General features: G+C 33.4%; 1 protein-coding gene across 1 annotated transcript in view; it reads left to right on the top strand.

Moving 5' to 3' along the window:
• The window catches only part of LOC107695877 (nuclear receptor-interacting protein 2-like), a 25,412-nt gene that overhangs the window by 13,965 nt on the left and 1,058 nt on the right, over positions 1-10,389 (top strand). The window contains exons 2-5 of the mRNA XM_016495958.1: positions 2,319-2,681; positions 7,101-7,183; positions 8,043-8,170; positions 8,751-8,803. Of these exons, the coding sequence (XP_016351444.1) occupies positions 2,319-2,681; positions 7,101-7,183; positions 8,043-8,170; positions 8,751-8,803 (627 nt within the window). The remainder of the gene's footprint in view (positions 1-2,318; positions 2,682-7,100; positions 7,184-8,042; positions 8,171-8,750; positions 8,804-10,389) is intronic.

The raw sequence follows: 10,389 nt of genomic DNA, 5'->3' as shown, positions 1-10,389 counted from the left end.
TACAGTATATATATATATATATATATATATATATATACATATATAAATTATGATTATATAATTAATTTAATATGTAATTTAATATTAAACTTAATGCAGTATTTACATTTTTTATATGTTATATTTTAATGTAATACTTCATTTAATACTAACATTTAATACTAATATTATATTATAATATATATATATATATATAAAACATTATTATCGTAAATATTTTAAGGTTTAATTTTATTTAACATGTATATTTTGCCAAATTTAGTTCAATATTTTGATGTGGTAATCATTTATTGATTCGTTTTTTTTATTTATTTATTATATTTTTTAAGATATTTATTCTTAACTACTTTCCAAAACACAGCTAACATCTTAAGCAAACATTTTTGAACAGGATGAGCATTTGCTTTGAGTTAAAAAAGAACAGCACAACATGTAGCAGATGAAAGCGATGGGATAGAAAATAAGGAAAGATCTAGGTTTCTCTGTGTATTTTCAGCTTCCCCTTTGAGACTATCTGAGTTTCAAGAGGTCCTGATAATTGCATTATTATAGAGGCAGAGAAAGTTTAAAAGCAGATGAAATTGCAGTCTGGTCTCCTCAGGTCGCCCTGCTGTTGAAAAGACAGCTGTACTTTAACGAAGTTATAGGGATAAGCAAATGCATAGACAGTAACACAGCACCTGCACTATGTACAGCTGCAAAGATTGCCTTCTGTATCTAATATTCACTTATCTGTCATAAACAACAATCTGCAGGATTTGTTTCTCAAATAAACCTGAGATATTATTCTACCTAGTAAAAATAAGTATAGCAGAAAAATAGAATCACCAACATCACAAGGCCAAAAAAAAATGTAATAAAGGCATCAATTTTTCTTCTCCACATCATCTGCTTCAGAAACCCAAGAAAGTTATGAGAAATATTATTTGAGTAGTTTACTAAAATATGTCTGTCAAAGGAGACTTGAATTGCAGCAGTTTGTTAAAATGGCACAATTGCTTGAAGAAGGTTGACTTTCCACTTTAGGAAACACGCTGGAAGTTAATGATGTCTTTCGGGAATGAACAATGTTCTTGACCAAACAGACACACAGATCTGAGCAGTAATTAAAGTGATGGGAGTCATTCTGGCGCCGTCATGATTGTTAATGGAGTTAACTTCAGCACTCAATGACTCTCTGTTTACTTCACTTGTTTACTGTCTAACTCTGCAATGATGAAAAACTGACTGATAAAACATCCATGAACTTGTTTTATTTCCCACAGGCCTACAAACTGCAGCAATGTAACAGGGAAAAACAATTAAAATTCATCTTTAAAGTGCTCAGCCGAATAATGTTCCACAAAATTGCTCCACTGGTTCTTACTTATAATGCCTGAGTATCCTACTGATAAAAATTGCTTTCTTATAAATTAGAAATAATTTCCCCCAGTAGATTTATTGACAGGAAAAACAAAATACAAAAATCATGGGTTGTTGTCACAAGACAAGAATTTATTTTAATATTTAATTTAATATTAAAACCTAATGTAATCTTTATAATGTGCATATTTTACTGTAATATTTTATTATTAATGTTATTTTATATTGCACACATAACATATTTTAATTTAATTTCATGTTAATTTAATATTAAAACTTATTTTAATATTTATATTGTGCATATTCTATATTTTGTATTTCCCTTATATTGTACATATTCTACCATTTAATTTATTATTTAATATTAAAACTTAATTTTATATTTTTACTGTGCATACTCTATATTTTAATTTAATTTCATGTTAATTTAATATTAAAACAATTTAATATTTGTATTGCACATATTTTACATTTGAATTTATTACTTAATTTACTAATATTTAATTTAATATTAAAATTGTATATAATATTTTTTTAATATTTTTAATGTGTTTGATCTTTTATTATATTTTTATACATTCTTTAAAATATTTTAATAATTTAATTGTTAATTAAATTAAATTTAATTGAATCAATATTTGACACCAAAGTGGATTGAATGCAATAAATAAATACAATAATTTTTTTGCATTAAATCCACTTTGGTGTCAAATATTGAGTGAATAAAAAAAAAAAACCAGACTGACATAACTTTTGTTTAATTTGAAGTCTAGTGCATTGCATTGTGGGATACAGTATTTGTCAAATGTAGCAGAAAATCCAGGTTCTCCATGTGTACAAAAAATCTGCATACTGTCAAAAACATACAAACTGCAGTATTACAGTAGCATGCTATTTCAAACACAGCCATGGCAATGACTGACATCATTTCCTATTGTGTGCTGTGCCCCATACAGCAACCCCACAGCATCGTTCAGCGCCGTCTCCTGGAGGGCAACATTCCACGTTTGCGTGGAGAGGCCCGGGACGTCCCATCTCATGTTCGCTCACCCCTGACAGACAGCAAAGAGGGTGGCGAGCCGGAGGAGAGGAGCGAGAGCACGGTGGATGACTCCACAGAAGAGAGGGAGTCTCCAGAGGAGAGCGAGAAGAGCCTGAGGTCTGATGAGGATGAGGATGATGAAGATGAAGGGGACCGCAGCGATGCAGGTGGAAAGACAGAGTCCAAGCAGAAAAATGAAATGGAAGAGGAGAGGAAGAAAGTCCTCAAAGAGGATGAGAGAGCATCCACCCTCTCAGCTCTAGTGGTCCAGTGTAAGGTAGGCATTCTGAGCTCTCTTCAGCATTTCTCAGCTGTCTGTGCCCATAATAGAAGCGATAACAGCTTGCCGTAATGACAAAACACGAGCTCTGGCTCCCTATGACTCATGGTTTTATTTTCCTCGCAGTCGATTGCTCTCGCCGCTCAGGTTTGAGAGGGTTTTAGAGAGCCAGTATGCATCTAAAAAGCCCAAATCAGCGAAGCACCTCATGCCAAGTTTACAATCCAGATGATGTAACTGGGGTGCAAGTGACTCATTGTATGGTGATATAACATCAATCTGACCCATCATTTTCAAAGCTTCAGCAACTTTAACATAAGACACAAGAAACATTCAAAAGTCCGGGTTGATTAGATATGTAATGTGTTTGAAAAAAGTCTCTTATGCTCATTGAGGCATTTTTAAAATCAAAAATACAGTAAAATCAGTCATATTGTGAAATTTTTATTACAATTTAAAATAACTGAGTACTATTTAAATATATTGTAAAAGTTAATTAGTTTGATTGTATGATACCAAACTGAACCCTAATGAATAGTATTATACAATTATTATGTGAGAAGAAAGAGACCATAAAGAGATACAAGAGACATTAAACTAGCATAACTACAAAGGAAAGCTACTGCCGGAAACAATGTTACTATACAACAAATATTTAGCCATAATTAAGTAAAAGCTGTGTAATAAGACTCAGATTTAAGTTAAATAAATGAAAAATTGTCATCTGAATTTCAAATGAACTGAATGTTCTGGAATACACATGCAGTCGTGTTATCATAGGTGAGCTGAAAGATGGAAAGAAACCATCAGCATCTAATTAAAGCTTCGATAATGAAGAGCCAGATAAGTGTGGCAGCGGTTTACATAGCAAATCCACTGTAGTGGTTCATGCCTCCTCTTCTGGAAAGATAAGTTTCACTTTGAGGCAGAGAAGTCATGCACGATTTTGCTCCACGCAGAGCTGCCATCATTATAAATGTATCACACATGCACCAGTGCACCCATATACACAGATATGTAATAGCAGCAATCTAATAAAGACATAAGACAACTCATAAAAGAAGTATCTCACCGAGCTCAACTGTTTTTATAGCGTCAGCAGGAGCTTATTTCATATTTATTCTGCAATTTAAATGAACAAAAAAAAAAAAACATTAAAGAAACAAATTCTTTACTCAAAAGAATAGCTCACCCAAAAATGAAAATGTACTTAACCTCAGGCCATCTGAGATGTTAAAGAGTATCATTGAAACAGATATCATTACTGTTACAAATGTATCATTACATCACTTGTTCAACAATGGATCCTCTGCAGTGAATGGGTGCCGTCAGAATGAGAGTCCAAACAGAAGATAATAACACCACAATAATCCATGTAATTCACACGACTCGTCCATCAATTAACATCTTGTGAAGCAAAAAGCTGTGTGTTTATAAGGCACAATTCCATTATTAAGGCATTTAACTTTAAACTGATGCTTCTGTCCAAATGACCAGTCCATAATCCATAAAAATGCTTCCTCTAGTGAAAAAGTTCATCCTCTGTCCGTCCTCTCACATCAAAATCCACTGACATATTTGTTTAGAACGGTTTCCCCTTGTAAACAGTGCTTGATCTGTGCATATTTCTCTCCTGATTCAGACAAGATAGCCTTTTCACTGGAGAAAGCAATATTAGCACATTTATTTTAGCTGGGAGCAAGTGTTCAAATATAAAAATGTCTTAATGATGTATTTGTTTGTTACAAACATGCAGCTTTTCACTTCACCAGATGTTCATTGATGGACTGGAGTTGTGTGGATTATTTTGTTGCCTATATCAGAACTGTCATTCTGATGGCACCCATTCACTGCAGATGATTTATTGGTGAGCAAGTGATGTAATGCTAAATTTCTCTAAATCTGGTCCCATGAAGAAACAAACTCATCTACATCTTGCATTGTCAAGGTGAGGCCAATTTTCATTTTTCTTTCATTTTTATATCCTGACCACAAGGTGTAAAGAAGACACTGAGAAAGTCACACAGTCACAGCTAGAATGAACCTGACAGATATTTGTCTGAGAGTTTGTATCATCTGGCGCTTTGCCACCTCAATGTGTTTATGTGGACGTGTTTCATTCAAGGTGTCTCGCACCGCAACAAAAACACTTGCAACACAGCAGCAAAACCTAGCAGAGGAAGGAACAAGTGTGAAACAATGCAAGGAAACCTGCGTGTCTGTGGAAGTGTGTGTGGAACATACTAGCGGGGCCGGAACAATGTGTGAGAGGGGCTTAACGGTCCCCCATGTTTGCTCACTGAGAGACTGACGCTCTGGTGCATCCCACCCTTTATGTGGTAGGAAGGTTGCGGGGGTGACGGCTCACCTTGAGTGACAGGAAACTCAAAGAGGTTGCAACAAAGCTCTCATCCACTTATTAATCTTGAACGGTAGAACAGTGCTGACGCAGACCTCATTCCTCACTCATTAAATGTGTCGTTAGAAAACAGGCAAAGAGCAAAACCAAAGCTTGACAGCGCTTTTAGCTGTGTGTAGGTGGAGCCATATTGTCTTTAAGTCCTCATGCATGCTGAGAGACCATATGCCACGAACAGGTTCCAAATCCCTCTAAATATCTCAGCTGAGGCTTCTTTCCAGGCTCCCACCACACTAATTAACTATACTAATACTAATATTAATACTTATACTAATTATTATTATTGTTGTAGTTTGTTGTTACTATTATTATTATGCAATGAATAATGTATTATTAATTAAATATTAAACTTATTAATCATTAATATTATTACAAAACTCTCTGAAATACTTAATTCCAGATCCAGATCAAGATGAAATATTTTTGTTAATGGCCATATTTATCAAGGGCACATTTACTTGAAAGGATGTCATTATTATTATAATTATTACATTATTAAATATTAAGTTAAATTGTACATAATTTTATGTGCAATTAAGATTGTAACAGCATTGACACAACTTTAGGTTTTTTTTTTTTTTGAATTATACTTCTACTACAACTTAAATATACAAACTTTTACAAAAATACAAATACTTAAGCAAATATAAACATATAAAAATGTTTTTTTGCTGATCTACTAAGAAAAATTATTATTATTACAAAGCTCTCTGAAATACTTCAGAGAATTAAATATTTTTGTTAATGGCCATATTTACTGTACAAATTTAAGGGCCAATTTACTTAAAAGAATGCCATTATTATTATAATTATTAAACTAAATTGTACATCATTTTTAATAGGGAATTATGATTGTAACAGCATTGACACAACTTTTTTAATTTTTAAAGAAATTCTATTTCCACTACAATACAAAATATACTAACTTTATAAAGGCCATGAGAAAATAACATTTATATATATATATATATATATATATATACATGTATACACACACACGCACATATACGTACATATATCTATAAATTTCATATTGTTTATATATTTTAATATAGACTTAAATTTGCAAACAATATGGTGGACACTAGACATTTTGTGGTGCTGTATGGCAAAATTAAAATTGGTTTTATTGGCTGATTATTGTTTGAAAATATTGAACTTGGTATAGAAAAATGCCTAATAATTTGATAATTATATATTAAACAAAATGTGCATTTTTGCTCATTGGAAGTAAGAAAAGTAATCAAAATAAATAAAAATCAAACAAACAAAAACAAAAATACCATTTAAATTTTTTCCTCAATTTTTGCTGATCTAAGATTAAAAATGTCACAAATAACACATATAATAGCTAGAGTCAGCTACTGTATTCACTGCTGTCACTGTTTACACCAATGTTAATGTGGTATGACCCAAAACATGTGACAGGATCCATCAGAGGACAAGCTGATGGCTAACGAGTTAAAAAACAACCCACTGATTCTGCTAATACCGAACAAATTATTTACACATAAATGTCAAGCAAGCAGCATGAACAGGCACTCAGAGCTTCCAAAGAGCAAATGCTGCAAAAGCACAGGGTCATTATTCATCTGACGAGCTCTGAATTCTGCAAGCACTGATGGAATTTCAGGTGAAAGGACAGACTGAGAATAAAACGACGAGTACCTTTGACAGTGACGGTCCATTATTAACCAGAACTATTATCCTCAGACGGTATTAAACTATCAATCCTGATACTGTCAGACAATGCAAAAACAAAGCCTGCCACTGTCTATTTAAAAGACCAAAAGCTTATATCTGTGCTTCAACATACTGTAGTGTCTCAACTTGGCATCTGTGTAAAACTAGTTGGCAGGCTGTGCTATGTTGTTAGATAATGTGGTCTGCTATTAAAAATTCCTGTCACATAAAAGGTGTGGAAAAGGCATCATAAGGGGAAAAAAAGATTTGATCAGGGAATTCATCTGAGTAAAGACCAAATGTTTATTTTGCAGTGCGGAGATGCAGAAGTGATGTTATCCATAAACACAGGGTGCCAATACAACCACATCTCTAAAACATGCTGCAGACGACTTGGGTAAGTGTATTCTACACACACACACACACACACACACACACACACACAAGATAAACAGTTCCATAAGAATTTTATAGGCCTGTTTTTCGAAATTCTGTAGCCCAAAATGACTGAATTTGCTCAGAAATTGTGTTATTTTTGTTGTTTTGCAGTGAAAATCCACCAGTCATTATCCATTTAAGTTATTTGTTTTAGTGAAACTGATCGTACAGTTACCTGTAAATATTTTTTATCCATAATTACTGAAATCAACTGAACAAACTAAACATTTTTTAATGAACTTGATTTTTATTTAATTAAAAAGTCTCTTATGCCCACCATGGGTGCATTTATTTGATGAAAAATGCAGTAAAAACTGTAATATTATTTAGTATTTTTACGATTTAAAATAAGTTTTATACTGGAATATATACTGTATATTGTAAAATTGAAATTTCAGCAGCCATTACTCCAGTATTCAGTGTCACATGATCCTTCAGAAATCATTCTAATGTGCTCATTTGGTCCTCAAGAAACATTTATTATTATTATTGATATTGCAATGTTACAAAAGATAACATCTGTATTTTCTGCAGATTGAAAACCAACCTAGAAGACAAACCTCATGACAAGCTGCCATATATATATATATATAGTAAAATATACATACAAATATTATAAATATGTGTGGAATATTCACCCCCTCATTGGCTGAGTGGCATAAACTATGATTTTCATATATTTTTTCATATTTTCAACATATTTTGTTATTATTGATGAATAATAATTGGCAATAATAACCAGAATGCTGAAAGAAATGTATCACAAAAATATGAAACAAAAAATGACTATATTTCCTAAGTGCTTGTATTTTCTGCAGATTGAAAACCAACCTAGAAGACAAACCTCATGACAAGCTGCCACTCAGTGATTCGACAGTGGAGACAGTGAAGTCCCTGCACCTGCAGCTGGGCAGAGAAAGAGTGCAATGCACTGCCCAGGTCATAGGTCAGACTTCAAAGTTTCTCCAGTCACTTCTGAAAATGCACTGCCTATTGCTTTTTTAAAAACAGCTCAAAACAACATACACATACAATGATTACACCATGTTTCATAGATTTGATTGAACAGAAAATGGCTGCGAGACATCCAGGACATTCATACTCACAGAACCGGTTTCAACCAGTCATGTCTAAATACAAGTTCAATGCAAACAGAAAAGTCTTATGAGAGTGCAAAAAGGGATATTCATATGCATTTCTTCAGCTTGTATTTGCATTCAACTTTCAGACTGAGCCACTGACCTTTTCCAATTCAGACAGCAGTCTGGGAATGCTCGGACAAAGTGACGTGGGCAACACAGAGGAATTACATAACAGACGAGTGCATGACCTGGGCACAGTGCCACCCATGTTTCCTGCATGCATTGCATACAGATATATTATAAAGCTACTAATGATGGCAGTTTTTTAATCAAGCCTCCTCATCTGCTCTACTAATTAGAGAAAGAATAAAATTATGCCTAAAGGGGATTCATATTCTCTCTTTGTCTCCCACAGTTTGAGTCTCATCTCTTGTCTGTTCACAGAGGACGCCCCATTTGAGGTGTGTCTGGGTCTACAGACTCTGCTGGAACTCAAAGTAAGCCCTGGTTTTATTTAACCACATTTTCAGAGTTTTGTAATGCATGGTTTCTAACCTACTAGACTTTGGCTTTTGAAAGTTTTGCATTTTCAGTTTGAACTTAAAATGCATGGATAAAAGTCTTTTTGAAAACCACTTGCTTCAAATTGTGTTGGTCATCTAGATCAGATGTTTTTAAACTTTTTTAATGCTACTGAATCTCAAATAAGATGGTTCCCTTGAGTGTATTTTCATGTATAAGAACCATTTTATACTGTAAAATGTACATAAAAGTTATTATTGATGAATAATAATTGGCAATAATAAATATTGTTTTTTTTTTAATATTTAATACTTTTTTACTCTTCCTTTGCCCCCAGTCTGAAAACCCCTGATCTAGATCACATTTTCATAAATATAAATTAGACTTAATAAATGCAAATTACATTCTTATATTCATAGTTTAATTGTCTAATTTATAATCATACTTTGCCAGTTTCAAAGATATTTACATTTATTTACATCAATTAGCAAAATGACTTATTTGATCAAAAGGGACCTGAAGCACATTCAAAGTATCAGTTTTATCAGTAAATCAAAGCTGAAGCCATTACAGACATAACATGAAGTCAATCGAATTATGAAACAAGCAGCAAAGAAGTTCTGAGGCTATGTTAGATGGTTTCTGACACTAAGTGGGTTTGTACATGATGGGGGAGTTATTTTTTGAGCAAATATCTAAATATTGAATCAGTTCTGAATGTGGTTTGAGATTATTTCAAATGCCGGGGGGAAAATTCCCCTTTGAGGTTTACATGTGTTATGAGGAGGAAGCTAAATGCTATTAAAAGAAGAGAAAATCCTTTTTAAAGTATGATAGAGTGAGGGGATGAGAGAGAGAAAGCTAGAGAATGAAAGTGCGAGGACAGTATCTGTACAAGTATATGCAAATTACTGTTCTTGTCAGAAGAAAAGATAATGTATGCAAGGAGAAGGATCCACAAAAACTGTCATCAGTTGAACCAAATCATCAGATTCAGAGAAGAGAGACTGAAAAATGTTATAAAATAAATCAAAATTGAATATACAAAGCCACTGTTCTCAGTTCCAGTGTTGCCGTAGTTACGGTGTCTTGAAAGGACCTGGCTCATAAAAATCTTAAAAAGGAAAGTTCATCAAGACAAACTTTGATGTTTACAAGTTTACAATAGTTTTAAAGGCTTAAAAGACTATAGCTGATTTATGCAGATCTGACAGACAGACAGACAAAGAGAGAGAGAGATTTGCAGGGTTGCTAGGCAGTTGCATGGGTGTTCTAACTGGGTGATTGGCAGTTGCTAAGATGTTGGTTGTTAGGGTATTTCTAAGTGGCTGTTAAGGTGTAAGTGGTTGCTAGGGCAGATTCAGACAGATAGACATTTAGACAGAATGACAGACTGAATGATAGACAGTATTATTAAGAGAACGACAGAACAATCGAATGATAGAACCATAGATAGAACGATAGATAGAATGATAGAACAACAGACAGACAGACAGACAGATAGATAGATAGAGCAACAGGCAGGCAGATAGATAGATAGATAGATAGATAGATAGATAGA

This window comes from Sinocyclocheilus anshuiensis, unplaced genomic scaffold (assembly GCF_001515605.1).
Source record: "Sinocyclocheilus anshuiensis isolate Anshui unplaced genomic scaffold, SAMN03320099.WGS_v1.1 scaffold538, whole genome shotgun sequence".
NCBI lineage: Eukaryota > Metazoa > Chordata > Actinopteri > Cypriniformes > Cyprinidae > Sinocyclocheilus > Sinocyclocheilus anshuiensis.
The sequence above is the reverse complement of the archived record's forward strand: the minus strand, read 5'-3'. Positions and strand labels throughout refer to the sequence as shown.